We start from the raw sequence: 20,610 nt of genomic DNA, 5'->3' as shown, positions 1-20,610 counted from the left end.
GAAATTAATAAATCAAGGGGTTGCATGCTCGGGTCTCTGCAGGGGAAACTCAAAGAAGTCTAACTCTGAAGCAAGACCTGTTAAATTCAAAATTATTTCGCTCTGCCCCAATTGGTTGCACTTTGCTTTAAAAAGGTTGACTCAGCCTTCCATCCTTTCGAGGTAGATAAATGAGGACCCGGATTGTGGGGGCAATAAGCTGACTTTGTATATAAAAAAAGAACACCGCTTGGGGGGGCCCCGAAAGCCCTACTAAGCAGGTATATACAAAAGTATGAAGGCTATCGCTTAACGCATTGTAAGCCGCCCTGAGTCTCCGGAGAAGGGCGGCATATAAATCGAACCAATAAATAAAGAAAGAAAAAAGGAAAAAATGGGGGGGGGGGGGAAAGACAATCCGAGATTTATTAGTTTGGAAATCAATCTCTTTCAGCTGAAGGTTTACTCCTGAGAAAGCTGCAGTGTGAAAAAATTGGGATTTTGCGGAATTTATTTGATTGCTAAAGATTAGTTTAAAAAGACAGAAGCTCACGCAGCCCTGAAACGCCAAATATAAAATAAATATATAAATAAATAAGCTTAGGAGTTTAAGCTTACATTGCTTACACAGGGTACTGTTAGACCTCTTGCAATTTGCCTACAGAGCAAATAGATCGACAGATGATGCTGTTAATGCACCTATCCTCTGGAATCAGCTGCCCCCAGAGATAAGGAGAATCCATGACCTCGGTGCCTTCCGCCGTGCCCTTAAAACCTTCTTTTTCCAGCAAGCCGGGCTGGCCTAATTTTTTAAGTGTTTTAATTGTTTTGTTTATCGTTTTTAATTAATGGGGCCAAATTTATATATATATTTTTAACTGTATTTTAATATTTGTATTTGATGTTTTCACTTGGCTGTTCACCGCCCTGAGTCCTCAGGGAGAAGGGCGGTATACAAATTCAAAATAAAATAAAATAAATAAAAAAATAAAATAATATGGCTCTGCACTACATCCTTCAACAACTTGGATCTCCAAAGACCCACGCAAGAGTCCTCTTTGTAGACTTCAGCTCAGCATTCAATACCATCATTCCAGACACACTTCTAACAAAGCTAAACCAGCTACAGGTACCTGAACACACTTGCAAGTGGATCATAAGCTTCCTAACAGACAAGGAGCAGCAGGTGAAGCTAAGCGGAATCACATCAGATACCTGCACAATTAGCACAGGGGTCTCCCAAGGCTGTGTGCTCTCCCCACTTCTCTTCTCTCTTTATACCAAGGACTGCATCTCAAACGATCCATCTGTTAAACTCTGAAATTCACAGATGACACAACGGTGATCGGTCTCATTCGAGACAATGATGAATCCGCATGCAGACGGGAGGTTGAACAACTAGCCTCGTGGTGCGACCGGAACAATCTGGAACTGAAGACACTCAAAACCGTAGAAATGGTGGTGGACTTTAGGAGAAACTCTTCCATATTTCCACCTCTCACAATACTAGACAACACAGTATCAGCAGTAGAGTCCTTCAAGTTTCTAGGTTCTACCATATCTCACGACCTAAAATGGACACCTAACATCAAAAACGTCATCAAAAAAGCACAACAAAGAATGTTCTTTCTGCGCCAACTCAGGAAGCTCAAACTGCCCAAGGAGCTGCTAAGGTTCTACAGAGGAATTCTTGAGTCTGTCATCTGCACCTCCATAACTGTCTGGTTTGGCTCTGCAACCCAACAAGAGAGACACAGACTTCGGAGGATAATTAGAACGGCAGAAAAAACCATGGCTACCAACCTGCCTTCCATGGAGGACCTGTATACTGCACGAGTCAAAAAGAGGGCTGGGAAAATATCTGCAGACCCCTCACATCCTGGACATAAACTGTTTCAACTCCTACCCTCCAAACGACACTATAGAGCACTGCACACCAGAACAACTAGACACAAGGACAGTTTTTCCCCGAATGCCATCACTCTGCTTAACAACTAATTCCCTCAACACTGTCAAATTAACTAGTAAGACTGTATTACTATTATTATTCTTTTCTTCCTTACTAGTCTCTATCTCTTCCCACTTATTACTATAACCATGTTGCTTGTATCTTTCAATTTATACTGTTTTTATTTGTTTCCTAGTACGATTTGATAGCTTATTAGTAGCCTCAACTATCACTAAGTGTTGTATCTTTTTATTCTTGATGAATGTATTTTATTCTCCTTATGTACACTGAGAGCCTATGGACCAAAGACAAATTCCTTGTGTGTCCAATCACACTTGGCCAATAAAGAATTCTATTCTATTCTATTCTATTCTATTCTATTCTATTCTATTCTATTCTATTCTATTCTATTCTATTCTATTCCATCCCACTTATTTCTATTCTATTCTATTCTATTCTATTCTATTCTATTCTATTCTATTCTATTCTATTCTATTCTATTCTATTCTATTCTATTCCATTCCATTCCATTCTATTCTATTCTATTCCATTCCATTCCATCCCACTTATTTCTATTCTATTCTATTCTATTCTATTCTATTCTATTCTATTCTATTCTATTCTATTCCATTCCATTCCATTCCATTCCATTCCATTCCATCCCACTTATTTCTATTCTATTCTATTCTATTCTATTCTATTCTATTCTATTCTATTCTATTCTATTCTATTCTATTCTATTCTATTCTATATAATGTATACAGATATCTACAGGTTTATTGCAAAATCAGGAGTGCTGCATGCCCAATAAAATGCAAAGAGCATCTGGGCCTTTTCAGTTGAAACGGCATTCTGGGATTCTCTCCAAATTTAAACTGGATTTTCGACATGGGAGCTGGGAACGGCTGTTGTTTACCTGGGGTAGATGGGAAGGGCAGGGAAAGAAAAGGTGTGTTGTGTATTTTCTAGGCAGCAGGGCGCTCCCTTTGGACAGGGGAGGAGTGTGTGTGTAGATGATAGATAGATTAGATCAGTGGTTCTCAACCTGTGGGTCACGACCCCTTTGGGGGGTCGAATGACCCTTTCACAGGGGTCGCCTAAAACCATTGGAAAACACATATTTTCAATGGTCTTAGGAATAATTTTATGGTTGGGGGTCACCACAACATGAGGAACTGTACTAAAGGGTCGCGGCATTAGGAAGGTTGAGAACCACTGGATTAGATAGATAGATAGATAGATAGATAGATAGATGGATGGATGGATGGATGGATGGATGAATGGATGGATGGATGAGAGTGAATAGATGGATAAACAAGACAGACAGAAAGATAAATGTGGATGGTAGAAGATAGTTCTCTAGATAGTTGTCTGTCTGTCCGTCCGTCCGTCCGTCCGTCCATCCATCCATCCATCCATCCATCCATCCATCTATCTATCTATCTATCTATCTATCTATCAACCTACCTACCTACTTACCTACCTATCCATGCATCTAGACAAGACAGACAGTCGTGGTTGTCGTAAATCGAGGACCGCCTGGATTGGTTTAATCCTGAATTAGCCACTAAGGCAGGGTTGTGAGATCACGAGAGGGTCGCCCAGTTTGTGTGTGTGTGTGTGTGTGTGTGTGTGTGTGCGCGCGTGTCCGTCATTGAATCAGATAAAGTCATTTTTTCCAGAGTTCAGATTTAATGAATGGATGAGTTAATTAACTAAGGAATTAATCCAAACATTAATTTTTAGGTCTCATTCCCTCCCGCGTCCTGCCAATGATGAGGCTGGAGAGGAAAAAAAAAAAGAAGACACGTGAAAACAATCTGCCCCCCCCAAAAAAAAAACCAAAACAAAACACGTGGGAATCGAACCAGCTGCACCTTAGCAGGGAAAGCCCCGCCCACAGCGCAGCCCCGCCTACCGAACGGGAACGACGCCGCGGGCTCTGCGCGTCTCAACGAAACTACATCTCCCGGCATGCCTCCCGCCGGCTGCCGGGGTTGAAAGCGGAAACGGGGCGGGGGATGGACGCATGCGCGCTACGAGGCGTTATAGGCGGCGAGATTGCGGCGTCTTTTTCCCTCCCTCCCTCCCTCCCTCCCTCGGCGGGGTCGGGGGTCACGCGCCTGCGCAGAAGCGTTCTCCTTTCTCCCCCTCAGCGTCGATCCGGCTTCCCTCGCGGTCGGCCTTCCGAGCTTCTTTTCCCCGCTCTTTCCCGGGCGTCGTCGGCCATGGCGGACACGGCGCAGAACGGGCCCATGCAAGGCGGCGCGGGCGGCGGAGCGGTGGTGAGCGGCCGCGGGAGCCTTTCTTTCCCCATCCACCCCACCCCCCACCGGGCCGCTTCGGACTACAGGTCCCATCGTCCCCGGCGCGCGTGTGGGGGGGTGTCGGGCGTCCCCCCCTCCTCTCCTCCCTGGCAGGCCTCGCGTGGGGGGTGGGTGGGGATTAATAAAGCAACTGGGAGGTTTCTGCGTGGTCTCCCATCCCTGGATTAATCAACCAGTGGATTTCCGCGTGGTCTCCCATCCTCTGATTAATATTAATTAATTAAATAATTAAATAATTAATAATAATAGTTAATTATAATAATTATAATAATAATTAATTAATTAATTAATATTAATCTGATTAATAAGGCGACACGTGGATTTCCGTCTGGTCTCCCATCTCTGGATTAATCAACCGGTGGATTTCCGCGTGGTCTCCCATCCTCTGATTAATATTAATTAATTAAATAATTAAATAATTAATAATAATAGTTAATTATAATAATTATAATAATAATTAATTAATTAATTAATATTAATCTGATTAATAAAGCGACCCGTGGATTTCCGTCTGGTCTCCCATCTCTGGATTAATCAACCGGTGGATTTCTGCGTGGTCTCCCATCCCTGGATTAATAAAGCAACTGGGAAATTTCCACGTGGTCCCCCATCCCTGGATTAATAAAGTGACCTGTGGATTTCCATGTGGTCTCCCATCCTCTGATTAATATAAAGCAACTGGGAGGTTTCTGTGTGGTCTCCCATCCCTGGATTAATCCGTGGATTTCCGCATGGTTTCCCATCCTCTGATTAATATAAAGCAGCTGGGAGATTTCCCCGTGGTCTCCCATCCCTGAATTAATCAACCGGCGGATTTCTGCGTGGTCTCCCATCCCTGGATTAATAAAGCAACCCGTGGATTTCCATGTGGTCTCCCATCCCTGAATTAAAGCGACCTGTGGATTTCCACATCTCCCATCCCTGAATTAATGAAGTGACGCATGTATTTTCTTGTCTTTCATCCCTGGATTAATAAAGTGACCTGTGGATTTCCGCATGGTCTCCCATCCCTGGATTAATCAACTCGTGGATTACCATGTGGTCTCCCATCCCTGAATTAATCAACCCATTGATTTCCTTGTGGTCTCCCATCCATGGATTAATCAACCCGTGGATTTCCTTGTGGTCTCCCATCCCTGGATTAATAACGCAAGCTGGAGATTTCCGCATGGTCTCCCATCCTCTGGTTAATAAAGCAACTTGTGGATTTCTGCGTGGTCTCCCATCCCAGGATTTAGCCGGGCGCTACCATGGACGGTACTAAGGGAAGAGCACTGGTTCCCCCCCCCATACAGATAATTCTCGATTTACGACCACAATTGAGTCCCAGATTTCGGTTGCTAAGCAAGTGAGACAGTGGTTAAGTGCCTGATTTTGCCACCTTCCTTACCATGGTTGCTAAGTGAATCACCGCAGATGATACGTTAGCAACCCGGTCGTTAAGTGAATCTGGCTTCCCCATTGACTTTGCTCATCAGAAGGTTGCAAAAGGGGATGGTGTGATCCCGGGGCACTGCGACAGTCATAAATATGAGTCAATTGGCAAGTATCCAAATTTTAATCATGTGACCACAGAGATGCTGCAACGGTTGTAAGTGTGAAAAACGGTCCTAAGTCACCTTTTTCAGTGATGTCATAACTTCAAAATGGTCGCTAAATGTACGGTTGTAAATCGAGGATTGCCTGTAAAAAAAAAAGGAATTATTGTCTGCTGTCTATATGCAACGGCTGAATATTTGTGGATTTAATGTCAGGCATGACACTTTTCTGCATGAACTTTTTTCTTTCGTTCCAGCAATTTCTGATGAGTAACAAGTTGGACACGGCAATGTGGCTTTCTCGGATATTCACAATTTATTGTTCAGCTTTATTTGTCCTTCCTCTTCTAGGGTATGTATAATATTTTCTTAAGAAATCATGATGCTCCTGGTCCTTAGGTAGCATAGTATCAATTTTAGGGGCACAGCACGGTATAAATTTAGGTTGCATGGTATAAATTTTAGGGACACAACACTGTATAAATTTATGGTAGCATAGTATCAATTTTAGGGACACAACACCATAAAAATTTAGGATAGCATAGTATCAATTTTAGGCACACAACAGAAAGTATCAATAATTTTTAAGATGTTTTATGTTATATTGTCACAAATGGAGCCAAATATATTGTGGTCCAATCAGGGATTAGCAGTTTGATATTCAATTGACTTCAGTGGTAAAGATCACATATTGGATTTAAATTACCAGTTGATCAATAGCATATGCTTTACTTGTGATCAACTTTTTAAAAAAACATTGCTGCTTCTGATTTTAGTCCTTTAATTTGGCCTGGACAACTTACATAACCAATTCAGTGTGAGTCAGCGGAGGCAAAACTTTCGGATTTCAACACTTCTCCTCATTTAAAACTTTTTCATTCACATTTTTATTGAGTTATAGAGTATTATAAAATACAAAATACAAAGTAAATAGAAAAGCAATTAAGGGGGCAGAGAGAGGAAAGAGAAGTGAGGAAGATAAGAAAGAAAAAGAAACATTGTCTTCCAACACACTCTGTAATAGTAAAATAAGGCATTAACATCAAATCACAACCTTTTGCTTTTTCATACTCTGTTTCCTCCAAAATAAGACATCCCCTGATAATAAACCCAATCGGATTTTTGAGCGCATGGCAATAAGGCGCTCAAAATCAGGGTTCAAAAAAATATAAGCCAGGGTCTTATTTTCGGGAAAACACAGTAGATACAGATGATAGATAAATAGTAAGACGGATAGATAGATAGAGGAGAGAGAGAGAGAGAGAGAGAGAGAGAGAGAGAGAGAGAGAGAGAGAGAGAGAGAGAGAGAGAGATACCCTGTTTCGCCCAAAATAAGACATCCCCTGATAATAATCCCAATCGGGCTTTTGAGTGCATGGCAATAATATTATTGAAATAATAATATTTCAGGGTTCAAAAAAATATAAGCCAGGATCTTATTTTTGGGGAAACACAGTAGATACAGATGATAGATAGATAGATAGATAGATAGATAGATAGATAGATAGATAGATAGATAGATACACATACCCTGTTTCCCCCAAAATAAGACATCCCCTGATAATAATCCCAATCGGGCTTTTGAGTGCATGGCAATAATATTATTGAAATAATAATATTTCAGGGTTCAAAAAAATATAAGCCAGGGTCTTATTTTTGGGGAAACACGGTAATAATATGAACAAGCCATTTCTATAAAGATCTATCAATCGACTCGGTAAAACCCAAAATCCAAGTTTCATTCTTTTCCACATCAAGCACGAAGTTCAGAAGCGGTTTCCATGTCGAAACAAAAAGTACTGATATTCTTTCCTTTAATCAAAAGTGGTCGGTTTTGCCCTTTCAGCCAATTCTCATCGACTTCTGCAACCGTTCGTCTGTGGTAGGAATCGAAGCGTCCTTCCGTTTTTGTGCGTACAATAGTCCCATCGAGTCATTTAAAACTCGTAAAATACTGCTTAACCTAACTTTTTAACGTTTATTTGATTTTTTTAATGTGCTGGAACGCCACGAAGCTTCACAGGGTAGAGCCATTTGTCTTTCGTGGAAGGCATAATAATACAATGCCTGGGCTTGCCGGTTGAGCAGGGCAGATTTCAACACCACGGTGTCGGTGATGCAATTCAATGCTCGTGGGAGGATGGCTTGGAGCCCTGGCTGGTTTGTATGGTAACTTTTTCCTTGGATAATTCCCAGGTTGCACGAAGCAGCGAGCTTTTACCAGAGGGCTTTGCTGGCAAACGCGCTCACCAGCGCCCTGCGTCTCCACCAGCGACTGTCACATTTCCAGCTAAGCCGGGCATTCTTATCTCAAGCATTGTTAGAAGACAGTTGCCATTACCTTCTCTATTCTCTCATCTTCGTTAATTCCTACCCCGTCACAAGTATCCTTTTCTTTTTTAGAAGGGTAATTTATTTTTTTTATATCTGGAAGAGCCTGATCCGGTGGCTCGGTGGCTAAGATGCTGAGCTTGTCGATCAGAAAGCTCGGCAATTCGGCGGTTCGAATCCCTAGTTCAGGTCTCCTGTGTGAGCGGGGGGGGGGGGGGGTTATTTATTTATTTATTGGTTCGATTTATATGCCGCCCTTTTCCGGAGACTCAGGGCGGCTTACAATGCGTTAAGCAATAGCCTTCATACTTCGGTTGGACTAAATGACCGCCAAGGTGCCTTCCAACTCTTGTTGCTGAGCCCAAAAGTTGGGTCTGCACATTTGTTGTAGGGCTTGGACTGAGCTGAAAGGCAAGCCAGATTTAAAGTCCCTATCTTGGAGCCCAGGGAACTGCGGGATTTTATAGGAACGTTGAAAAAAATAATAAAAAGGAGAAATCACTAATTTTACCCGTGAGTCATCCTTACTGGCTTCTTACCGGCAGTAAGGATTTCTGCGAGAAGAGTAAACGGAGTGTAAAAAATCCGTAGTAAATAAAAGACTGCAAGAAAGCTTCCTTGGCCACTGAAAAAGGACAAAAGAAATAAGGATGGTGGGTTAAAAAACAACAGCAGTTTATTTTCTTAATCAAGATAGGATTTATAATATTATACAGAGGGTCCTCGAACCTACGACTGTTCCTTTAGTGACCGTTTGAAGTCACAACAGCGCTGAAAAAAGGGACTTAGGACCGTTTTTCACACTTAACGACCGTTGCAGCCTCCCTATGGCCACGTGATCAAAATTCGGACACTTGGCAACTGGCTCATATTTATGACCGTTGCAGCATCCCCGGGGGGGGGGTGTGTGTGTGTTACATAATCTCCTATTGCGACCTCCTGACAAGCAAAATCCATGAGGGAAGCCAGATTCACTTAACAACTGGGTTACTATCTTAACAACTGCGGTGATTCGCTTAATGACGACAGCCGGAAAGGTCGTAAAATGGGGCAAAATCCACTTAACAAAAATGTCGCTTAGCAATAAAACATTTTTGGGCTCAACTGTGGTCCTAGGTCAAGGACTACCTGTATAGTGCTGTGAGCCCTTTGAAGAAGCCTTGTGATGTTTAATTGATGGATTAATTAAAACGGCCACCCACGTCACTTTCAGTGACCAGGCGGCTTAGAAAGATAAAAAATGCAATGAGTTCTTAATGATATTCAATTACCTGTCCAATTAGCCATCTATTTTCACAAGTCTGTTTTGTTCAGGAGTGAGGGGCAGGGTTTCAAATCGGCATCAGTTATAATAATAAAAGTAAAATCTTCCTCAATGTAGACAGTATTCTTTTCTTAGCAATATTACCATGGTTTACCCAATTGCAGGATTTTTAAAACTTGTCAACTCTAATTATAATGTTGTGCCCTTAACTTTGACTTCAGTGAGCATTTTCCCCGTCCTGTTGTTTTCGTTGCTTCATGCTGTGACCTACACAAAGAAAGTTCTTGATGTAAGTATGATTTTTTTTTGACATCTGATCTGTTTTTCTGCTCCGAGATCTGGGCTGGTTATAGAGCAGTTCTTCTCAAACTTGGGAATGTTTAAGTTGCGTGGACTTCTTAAAACATTCCCAAAGTTGAGAAACCCTATTATATTGAGTTTTCTTCTTGGACCATTAAGAAGGCCATTCTTCTCCTCCTTCTTATGCCATATCCGTCTTCGGACGTTGGCGATCATATTGGCGATCCTATTTTTATCAACAGCTGCCTGAAAAAGTGCTGAGTTTTATCCAAACCGGTCCCTTAGACTTTGAAGCCATGATGTTCTTCTGCTTGGACCTCCTTTGCCTTATATTTTTCCCTGGAGGGTTAAGTGAAGTACCATACCTTTCGGACTACGAGACACACTTTTTTGTCTCCCAAAAGGGAGTGAAAATGTCTGTGCATCTTATAGACCGAATATTGCCGAAGCTCCGCCCACCTGCCGGCTATTTTTTTTGGCTTTTTTTTTTTTTTTGGCACACCCTGTTTTCAGGGCTTTTTTTGGCCCATTTTCGAGGCTTTTTTCAGCCCACTTTTTCTGAAAAAATGGGCTGAAAAACGCCTTGAAAAGGGGCCAAAAAAAGCCTTGAAAACATGCCGAAAAAAGCCTTGAAAACAGGCCGAAAAAAGCCTCAAAAACAGACCGAAAAAGCCTCAAAAAATGGGCCGAAAAAAGCCCCGGAACAGGCTAAAAAAAGCCTCGAAAGCAGTCCGATAAAAGCCTTGAAAACAGGCCAAAAAAAGCCTGGAAAAGGGCTGAAAATGGGGCGCGCGGAGGCCAAAACCTTTTTTGAGGCTTGGCAACTGACTCGTATTTATGACGGTTGCAGTGGCCCGGGGTTATGAGATCCCAACCCCTTTGGTGACCTTCTGACGAGCACAATGGGAAAACCAGATTTCACTTAACAACTGTGTTTCTGAGGTAACAATGGCAGGGGTTCGCTTAACAACTGTGGCAAGGAAGGTTGTAAAACGGGGGCAAAGTTCACTGAAGAAATGTTTCACTTAGCTACGCAAATGTTGGGCACGATTGTCGTAAATCGAGGACTGTACTCATGGAATGGATAAAGCAGTTGTGAGATACTATTACACACATGTGGTATTAATAGTATTCACAGTTAACTCTTTAGATTCCCAAGGACCAACATGTTTGCAAAGCTGGTTTAGATCTTAGAGGATTATTTATTTATTTATTTATTTATTTATTTATTTATTTATTCATTCATTCATTCATTCATTCATTCATTCATTCATTCATTGGTTCGATTTATATGCCACCCTTCTCCGGAGACTCAGGGCGGCTTACAGTGCATTAAGCAATAGCCTTCATACTTTTGTATATACCTGCTTAGTAGGGCTTTTGGGGGCCCCCAAGCGGTGTTCTTTTTTATACAAAGTCAGCTTATTGCCCCCACAATCCGGGTCCTCATTTTACCTACCTCGAAAGGATGGAAGGCTGAGTCAACCTTGAGCCTGGTGAGATTTGAACTCGCAGTAATTGCAGGCAGGTGTCAGCTAAGTGCTACTTAACAGCGCTTTAGTCCACTGCGCCACCAAGGTTCCTTTTCATGGTTTATAAATATTAAGAGTTGAAAACATCTACGGAGTTTTTATTTTTCCTTGGTAAATTAGCATAAGCCGGAACAAGTACCGTAATTTACAGGGATATTTATTTGTTTTTCTCCCTTCTTTTTCAAGGCACGGGGCTCAAATAGCCTTCCTTTTCTAAGAAATCTGTTGGACAAGTTAAACGCTAATCAGCAAAACATCTTAAAATTTATTGCCTGCAACGAAATTTTCTTGATGCCAGCTACCGTGTTTATGCTTTTCAGGTATGTGTCCTTTGTAGTCCTTCATATATATATATATATGTATATAATTTTTTTCAAGCTTTCTGAACTGCACCCGGAGTTTGGAATGCAGTATTTCCCGTCTCTCAAAGAAACCTGATTTACTGGGTGAAGATAAAGGCCCAGAATAGTGATAAATTCAAGGTTTTATGATTGCCATGAGAACTTTAAAGAGCCCCAGAGCCGAACTGCAGAATATCTGCTTTGGAATTATTTCCAGACAGTATAACGGTATAAACCGGAGTGGAAGACCTGTATTGACTTAATTTTTAGATGAATTTGATGTTCAAGTCCTAAGATCAACTAAACCAAAACTGATTTTTGTTCCAAACATCTATTTTCTTCTTTTTTTTTTAATCCTGCAGTGTCTCAATGCTATATCTTAACTGCTTTCCAGAATCCTGTAGGAAAAGCAGGATATAAGCTATATAATAATTGATCCGCATTTGCGACCTTTCGACAAGCGAAGTCTGGGGAAGCCTGATTCACTTAACAACTGGATTACTAATTCATCAATTGCTGATTCATTTAACAACTGGGGCTAGAAAGGTCGTAAAACGGGGCAAAATTCACTTAGCAAGTGTCTCATTTAACAACAGAAATGTTGGGTTCGATTGTGGTCATAAGTCGAGGACTACAGGTAGTCATCGACTTACGACCACAATTGGGACTGGAAATTTTGGTTACTAAGCAGTATGGTCCTTAAGTGACTTTTATGTCTAGACCCGATTGTATAACCTTCTGCAGTGGTGGTTAAATGAATCACAGGTTGTTAAGCGAATCACATGGTCATTAAGCTTCCCTAATGGACTTTGCTTATCGGACGCCATCCGGGAAGGTCAGAAATCAAGATCACGTGACGGCAGGGTGTGATGTGATGATTGTAACTTCCCAGGATGGGTCATAAGTCACTTTTTTTGAGGCCGTTTTAAGTTTGAAATGTTGTAAAACTTGTCAATAAGTTGAGGACTACCTGGACTTCTTAATTAATGTATAACTATTATTGTTGTAAGGGACGCAGTGGCTCAGGGGCTAAGACACTGAGCTTGTCGATTCGAAGGTCGGCAGTTCAGCGGTTCGAATCCCTAGTGCCGTGTAACGGGGTGAGCTCCCGTGACTTGTCCCAGCTTCTGCCAACCTAGCAGTTCGAAAGCAGGTAAAAAATGCAAGTAGAAAAATAGGGACCCCCTTTGGTGGGAAGGGAACAGCGTTCCGTGCACCTTTGGCGTTGAGTCATGCCGGCCACATGACCACGGAGACGTCTTTGGACAGCGCTGGCTCTTCGGCTTTGAAACGGTGATGAGCACTGCCCCCTAGAGTCGGGAACAACTAGCACCTATGTGCGAGGGAAACCTTTACCTTTACCTTATTATTGTTGTGAATTAATATCATGTGCTGTTTGCAGTCCTCCCTATACATCCATGAAGAGACAGATTATTGGTGTTATAAATCGCTCTTAAACATTGGGAAAAGTGGAATAAAATATATTGTTTATTACTTTGGTATCTTAAACAGGATTCAGACGATAAAAAATACTTCTTATACGGGGACAAAACTTTGAAGAGGAGCAGCCAACTGTCTTTGCGGTGTTTTTTTTTTTTTTTTGCTTCAGAATATTCCTTTGTCACAATTAAGGTCATTATGTGGGCTGGTGGTGGATAATGCATTTATAGTCAGGCTAACATATGGCACCATATTGCCGGAGGCTGCTCTATAGACACCGTTTCTTGGAAATAAGCCCAATTAAACTCATTGAGGCTTATTTTTAAATAAGGGAATTGCTTTCAGACAAGCCTGCGTAGAAAATAAATCTGCCTTGAACACAGCGGGGTCTGTTCCCCAGTGAAACTGGACAGGCAGTGCTTCTCCTCCTCTTTTATCATTTGTCATCTTTTCATGCTTTCTTCGTTGTTGGTTTTTCTTTTTTTTTGGATATCGCCACTATTTTTTGGCAATTGAAGCATGTTAACGTCATGAGCTATCGATCTATTTGGGTGTAACATCTACAACAAAATACTGACCTATATAAGATTCATTCATTCAAAATGTGGCATACAGGTAGTCCTCGACGTACGACCCACCGTTGAGCCCAGAATTTCCGTTGCTAAGTTGAGACCGTGGCGAAGTGAGTTTTGCCCCCTTTTACGGCCTGTCCTGCCGCCGCTGTTCAGCGAATCCCCGCAGCTGCGTAGTTATTAACATGTGTTATTAACATGTTAACATGGTTATTAACGTGTTAAGTGCACCCGGCTTCCCCGGGGACTTCGATGGTCAGAAGGGCGCAAAAGGGGAGATCACGTGGCCGTAGGATACTGCAACCGTCATAAGTACATGCCAGTTTCTCAGCGTCCACATTTTGATCCCGTGAGCATTAGGGATGCTGGAAAGGTAAATGGGAAAACGGTCATAAATTACTTCTTTCAGTGCCGTTTGTGACATCGAACGGCCACTAAACAAATGGTTATAAGTCGAGGACCCCCTGTATAATATTATAAATCCTATCTCGATTAAGAAAATAAACCACTGTTGTTGTTTTTTTAACTCACCGCCCTTCTCTCTTTTGTCCTTTCCAGCGGCCAAGGAAGCTTGTTGCAGCCTTTCATTTACTACAGATTCCTTACACTCCGTTACTCTTCCCGCAGAAATCCTTACTGCCGGTAAGAAGCCAGTGAAGATTACTCAAGCGTGAAATTATTAATTTTTCCCCCCATGTTTTATTTATTTTATTTATATAACATTCAATTTCCATCGAACAGTGCGTGGTCTGGGTACAGTTATTTTTAAACAATCACAATCCACATATGTGTTGTATTCATCGCAATAATATTGATAATATAATAACAATATTTAACATCATCTTTAACAACTCTTCACGTTAACATTTCCTCTTTTGATGTTTCCTCTTTTCTAACTTCTGTTTCTATTGTCTAGCCCAGTGATGGCTAATCTTTTTGCCGTCGCGTGCCAAAAGCGTGGGGAGCATGGGGGAAATCGCGTGTGCGTGCTGATACCCATAATTCAATGCCCCCCGCCCCCCACGCATGCATGCGTGACCCCCCCTTCATACTCCCTGCACTCTACAGGCTTTCCTGGAGCCTGGGGAGGGTGAAAACTGCCTTCCCCACTTCCCCGGAGGCCCTCCGGAGGCTGGAAACAGCCCGTTTCCTGACTTCTGTAGGCCCGGAAGGCCCAAAAATCAGCTGGTGTGCTCTGGAGCTGAGCTACGGCAATGCTCATGTGCCCACAGATATGGCTCGGTGGCACGCGTGCCATAGGTTTGCCATCATGGGTCTAGCCATTGATAAAATATATCCACTATAAAAAAAATATTCATTCTTTATCCTTAATAGTGAGCGTTAATCTATCCATTTCTGCGCATTCTAATATTTTCTTAATAACCTCCTCCTCTGACGGAATCTCATCGTTTTTCCGTTGCTGTGCAAATGCATTTCTAGTTGTGGTTAGTATATGTAAAACCAGATACGTAAGTCCTTTTATCATATTTTTCCGGTAGAATGCCCAACAAAAATATCTCTGGTTTCAAGTCTCTCTGTGTTGCTTTGTCATTTTTTCCAACCAAGTATGTATTTTCGTCCAGCGTGAAATTACTGTGAGAGCTGCTGGAGTTTCCTCTCGATTTATCTTTCATAGCTATAATTCCATTAAAAAAATGCTTTCACCTTCTCTGCCCGGAGTGTTACAAATTGTGGGAAGAAAACCCAGGTCTAAAAGTGATAGGATTTATGCATTTAAGATCTGAAGTTTAATCTCCGGGTTACTTTCTCGTTAATTGGGTTTGGGGACTTCCAGATCAACAATTGTGCTGCTGAACAAAAGCATCGAAAGAGGGATGCCTTTCGAAGCTCTGAAAATCGCAAACTTCATTCAGGTTGCTCCTCGCGTTTTTTTAGAACTTAGGGTCGACCTTAACAGAAATATACTCCTGTCGGTAGATGAAAATTGGGGTGCATTTTTGTACTTTTTGTACATTCTTGCCGAATTTCTTAGAGCAAGAGTTGTCTCGAGTGGGATCTGTGTGGCTCACTCAGGAGGAAACTTTGCAATATTTCTAGGAGATTTTATGTTGCTGCTGTTAGACGATTTTGCAACTTTTCAGAATTTTGTTTGCTGTCACACAGTTATGTCTGCTTCATCGTTTTTCGTTAGCCACCACAAATACTTTCGAGTTTGTAACGTAAAGACATTAATGATGCAGTTTAGAGTAATAAACAGCCAAATCTCTTTTTCCTACCTTACAGCAACGGGGCTGAGTATCACAGATACCCTGAGCAAAAATAGGTTGAGAATTAGAAGATTTTTCTGCAATTAAAGTCGACAATCCTTAAATCCTGTTTTGGTTGGTTTTTCTGCCTTTTTTTCTGTTTAGTGGCACTTACCTATTTTTCTTAGCTTCATTTTTAATGTTTATCTTGCATTATTCTGGCTCATTCCTCTTGACGTTTTCTAATATTCTTTCTAGTTAAAAGTCCCATGGATCTATAAGTTATATTTGGTTTGTGATTTCCTTTGTGCTGGTTAACGGCGCTAACAAAGATTGATGATCATGATGATACTCAAATCCTTCATTCTCCTCCCTTCTTTTAAACCTTTGTCCCTGAATCATGGCTGTTGAGTTTGCTTAGGCCTTTTTTTAATTGCCTTTTCCTCTTAGATTGTTTTGATGCCTTTTTATACGTCATCTGCCTTATTCTGGCTTCAATTCTGCTTGCATTTATGATCCTGATTTCTTGTTAGAATGGAGGATGGGCTACTCTTGAAAATCCATTCCTACACGATTGACAACATAGATTGACACCAGTATTTAAATTTAGTGTGAATTACAGGTAGTCCTCGACTTACAACCACAATTGAGCCCAAAATTTATGATGTAAAATTTATTTGCTAAGCGAGACAGTTGTTAAATGAATGTTGCTTCATTTTACGACCTATGTTGCCACTCTTGTTAAATGACTCACTGTGGCTGTATGCAACGAAATGTCATTTTAATGTATGCCGATTAGTGTATATTCAAAGTGACAAAGTTGTTATTCTATTCTATTCTATTCTATTCTATTCTATTCTATTCTATTCTATTCTATTCTATTCTATTCTATTCTATTCTATTCTTTTGTTCCATTCCATTCCACTCTACTCTAATTATTCATTCTATTCTGTTCTGTTCTGTTCTATTCTAGTTAGCAACATGATTGTTAAATGAATCTGGCTTCCCCATTGACTTCGCAAAAGGGGATCACATGATCCCAGGACACTGCAACGGTCATAAAGATGAATCACTTTGCCAAGCATTTGAATTTTGTTTGTGTGATCCTGGGGATGCTGCAATGGTTTCTAAGCGTGAAAAACGGTCATAAGTTGCTTTTTCAGCGATGTAGCCTTGAACGGTTACTAAGTGAACTGTTGTAAGTCGAGGTCTGCCTGTAGCAGAGATGGGAGAGCTGCTGTTTCATGTGAACTTGAAAATATATTTGTCAACATCCTGACAGACGATCCCAAATAAAACAAGCACATTCGAGATCTGCCAACCTCTCAATGCAAAACTTTATTGAGTACATCATTCTGGCACTAATGAAGGCAAAACCAGCCCTAATTAATTCCCGCGTAAACCCACATTGTTACAACAGATAATTCCCCCTCCCACCTATTAGCGCAGGTCCCGTTGTCCAATGGAGTGTCCTTGTATTGTATTGTTATGAGAAAGAGTCTCTTGGTTTTGGCTGACACCTGGAGATGTGTCCTTGGCTCCCATGGCTTTCCTCCTTGAAATCTGGAACCTGTATTCCTTCTCGCCCTCCCCGCCACCCACCCACCCCAGTCTAGTTGAGAAGTGATAATAGTTGCAACGGCATGAACACGCTTCGAGCTTGAAAATCTGTTTCTCTTTTCAGGACCCTCTTCACGGAACTGAGGATCGTGGTTGAGCATCTCATCATGAAGCCGTCATGCCCTCTGTTCCTGCGAAGGCTCTGCGTCAGCAGCATTTCTTTTATAAGCAGACTGGCCCCCACAGTTGCGTAGCTCACCTTGGAAACCCCCCTTGCGTCTCTCTCTCTCTCTCTCTCTTTCTCTCTCTCTCTTTCTCTCTAACGAACATTCTGAGCAGCTGGAATTTCTGCTGGTGATTTATATAAATACAGGATCTCAGGCAAGGTTGTATAGAAATGGTTCCTTCCAAGAATCTGTTTTGTGGAGTGTATTTTATCTATATGGGTTGTTGTTTTTTTGTTTTTTTGTTTTTTAAAAAAGTCTGTTTTTCTTTCCTCAAGCCGATGTTTCTGCATTTTGTGGACGATGAAACGCCTCTCGTCTTAGGAAACATTTCATCTTTAGGCGAGCATCAATCTGTGTTGTACCATATGGTTTATGTGTCGTGATCTCAGTAATCCCGAAGGGCAAAATGTTTCTTCAAACCCGAGAAACGACGTCAGGCTGTCCTGTCTGGATCATGTCATTAACAAAGCTACGGTTTAGTACTCCTTGGGCTTCGGCATTCGAAATACCTTCCTACGCGGTACATTTGAGTCAGTATTCCTTCGGTGAATAAATGCAAAGTTCATTAAATCATCCTACTCAACCCAAATCAGTTCTGCACATGAACGATCGGTCTAAACATTTAACGGTGCCCTTCTGATTTACTTAACGCTTTTGAAATGGAAACTCTTCGCCCTTTCTCCAGCAATATCTTTTTTTTTTTTTTTTTTTAATTTTTCTCGGTACAAGATTTCTTTCTGCTACCCGAACGCCCTCTGATTTCGGCTCGCTTCTGAAACTGGGATTCTTTAAAATGCCGATCTGTGACACCTTGGAATAATAAAGATGGATGTTGTGTTTATCCCCAAGGAACTCCTGGCGTTTGTACCCTAAGCATCGCTCAGCTGGACTGCTGCAGTTCAGCCTCTTGGGGAGATTCCTAAACCACAGTTGAAACCAGGGGTGGGATTGAAAAATTATAGCAACCGATTCTCTGCCCGGTTGCTGGGTGGGCGTGTGTGGCCTACTTGGCCTCCTGCACCACAGTGGGTGTGTGTGTGTTTTCGTCCTCCCCAGCCTCCGGAGGCTTTCCCTGAGCCTCCGGGAGGGCACAAACGGCCTCCCCTGGGTTCTGGGGGCTGGAAACGGGCCCATTTCCAGACTTCTGGGAGGCCTGTTTTTCGCCCTCCCAGAGCCTCCACATAAGCCCTGCACTCACTGGACATCCAAAACAGGCCGCGTGGAGACTCCTGGGAGGGGAGGGGTGGCCGGGGCCAGCCAGTCCTCACAACTACCGGTTCGGCGAACCAGATGTAAAATTAGCATCCGGTTTCCCCGAACCGGTTGAATCCCGCCCCTGATTGAAACCCGGTCTATAGAAGTTGCATGGAAGCATCACAATACATTTACAAGCGGTCAGGGAAGACGTCCCTGTAAGGCCGAAGCAGAACTAGTCTTTAAAATACAAAATGTGCCTCTCCTTCACTTTCAGCTTGTGGGTCTGTTTGTTTTGGCAGCCACTGTCCTGCCACCGAAAGGAACTGGAAAGGCACATGAGTATTTTCATCCCTGCTTCTCACCTTAATCAGGTATGGCGGTGTGAGGTGCACGGGTGTGGAGACCCGAAAGATTTCTCCCTGCGCAGCTGTGTATAGCTGTACCAAGAAACACCTCGCCGATTGTGGTAGCGATGGTGTCAGCGGTGGGTTTTGCCGTGTGCACACTCGCTTTGCGCACATGCCTTCTGCACATGCTCCTGGCCTTGCGTGCATGCGCTTTGCTCGCTTGCAGGCCTTCCACGCCTGCCCCCGGCCTCAAAAACGTGGCTAAATAGGAAGGCATTATGCTGGGGCAAGTTTGCACAAACCGGTACGAACCAGCTGAAGACCACCTCTGGATGTGTGTCGGGTGAGTTCTACTTACCTTTACTACCAGTTCGCAACGGGATTGCGCTCGCTCGCTTTGCTTGCGCATGCAGAGATCGCTGATGACAACATCCGGGGCAATGGGTGGGGCCTCCTGCCGGTTTTAGTACCGGTTCTTGCGAACCAGTCTGAACCAGGGGCAAGCCACCACTGGCTTGTGTGTCTATATGCACTATTGAGAAGAACATAGCAGCAAATACCAGTGTTTGTTCAACCGTGGCAACTTTAAGAGGTGTGGACTTCAACCCCCAGACTCCCACGGCTGGCTGGGGAATCCTGGGAGCTGAAGTCCACACCTCTTAAAAGTTGCCAAGGTTGAGGGCTCCGCTGCCCCTTGGATGTAAGTGGGGAATCGGTGGCCGTGCTGGGTTTAGCCACCCCATAGGCTTAAGGCTGAAATTGCTGAACAGCGACACAACGGACCGCGATCTGGCTCATCCTGTCTGTGACTTCTTCGTAGGCATCTATTTGACGACCATTAAATACAGGCAGTCCTCGACTTAACGACGGTTCATTTAAGTGGCCGTTCCAAGTTTCAACGGCACTGGAAAAAGTGGCTTGTGACCGTGTTTCGCTCTTGCGACCGTTGCCGCGTCCCCATAGTCACGTGACCAAATTTTGGACGCTCGGCAACGGGCTCCTTATTTATGACGGTTGCCATGCCCCGGGGTCATGTGACCGCCCAACAAGCCAAAGTCAACGGGGAAAGCCAGATTCACTTAACAACCTTGTTACTGACGACGGCAGCGAGTCACTTAACAAACTGTGGCAAGAAAGGTCGTGAAATGGGGGCAGAACTCTGACTTAACCAACGTCTCACTTAACCACCGAAATTTTGGGCTCAGCGGTGGTCGTATGTCGAGGACTGCCTGTATTGTCTCAGCGGTTACTTTTAGCGCCTCGCTATAAATCTTGGTTCGATTACGGAACCCAACTTTTTCTGTGTTTCCTACATGTTTCATCTAAATTTCTCCCAGGTATATGTTTTAGGCCCTGATGGTTTATTTCAGTGGTGAAATGTAAAATTTGTTACTAATGGTTCTGTGGGCGTGGCTTGGTGGGGGGGTGTAATGTGATAGTGGGCGTGGCCAACAAGAATAAACAAAGTCCGGCAAAATTGGCAACCAGCCCAGAAAACAA

At 42.8% G+C, this 20,610-nt stretch overlaps 1 protein-coding gene across 1 annotated transcript; it reads left to right on the top strand.

Moving 5' to 3' along the window:
* Window positions 1-4,063: 4,063 nt before the first annotated feature.
* TMEM33 (transmembrane protein 33) lies at window positions 4,064-18,414 on the top strand. The gene is made up of 7 exons (XM_070948327.1): window positions 4,064-4,212; window positions 6,050-6,144; window positions 7,989-8,176; window positions 9,609-9,676; window positions 11,406-11,539; window positions 14,131-14,214; window positions 17,464-18,414. Exons 1-7 carry the CDS (start codon window positions 4,156-4,158, stop codon window positions 17,591-17,593), a joined length of 756 nt encoding a protein of 251 aa, XP_070804428.1. The 5' UTR covers window positions 4,064-4,155; the 3' UTR covers window positions 17,594-18,414.
* Window positions 18,415-20,610: the final 2,196 nt, after the last annotated feature.

Source organism: Pituophis catenifer, unplaced genomic scaffold (genome assembly GCF_029215685.1).
Source record: "Pituophis catenifer annectens isolate HBS135680 unplaced genomic scaffold, rPitCat1.0.hap2 SCAF_8, whole genome shotgun sequence".
NCBI lineage: Eukaryota > Metazoa > Chordata > Lepidosauria > Squamata > Colubridae > Pituophis > Pituophis catenifer.
Note: the sequence above shows the minus strand (reverse complement) of the source record. Positions and strands in the feature narration are given on the sequence as shown.

Excerpts from the sequence above, each read along its gene's own strand:
- TMEM33 (XM_070948327.1), top strand. The coding sequence starts at position 4,156 with ATGGCGGACACGGCGCAGAACGGGCCCATGCAAGGCGGCGCGGGCGGC. Across the intron at positions 8,177-9,608 it reads TAATTCCTACCCCGTCACAA|TGAGCATTTTCCCCGTCCTG; the intron begins GTATCCTTTTCT and ends CTTTGACTTCAG. Across the intron at positions 14,215-17,463 it reads CGCAGAAATCCTTACTGCCG|GACCCTCTTCACGGAACTGA; the intron begins GTAAGAAGCCAG and ends TTCTCTTTTCAG.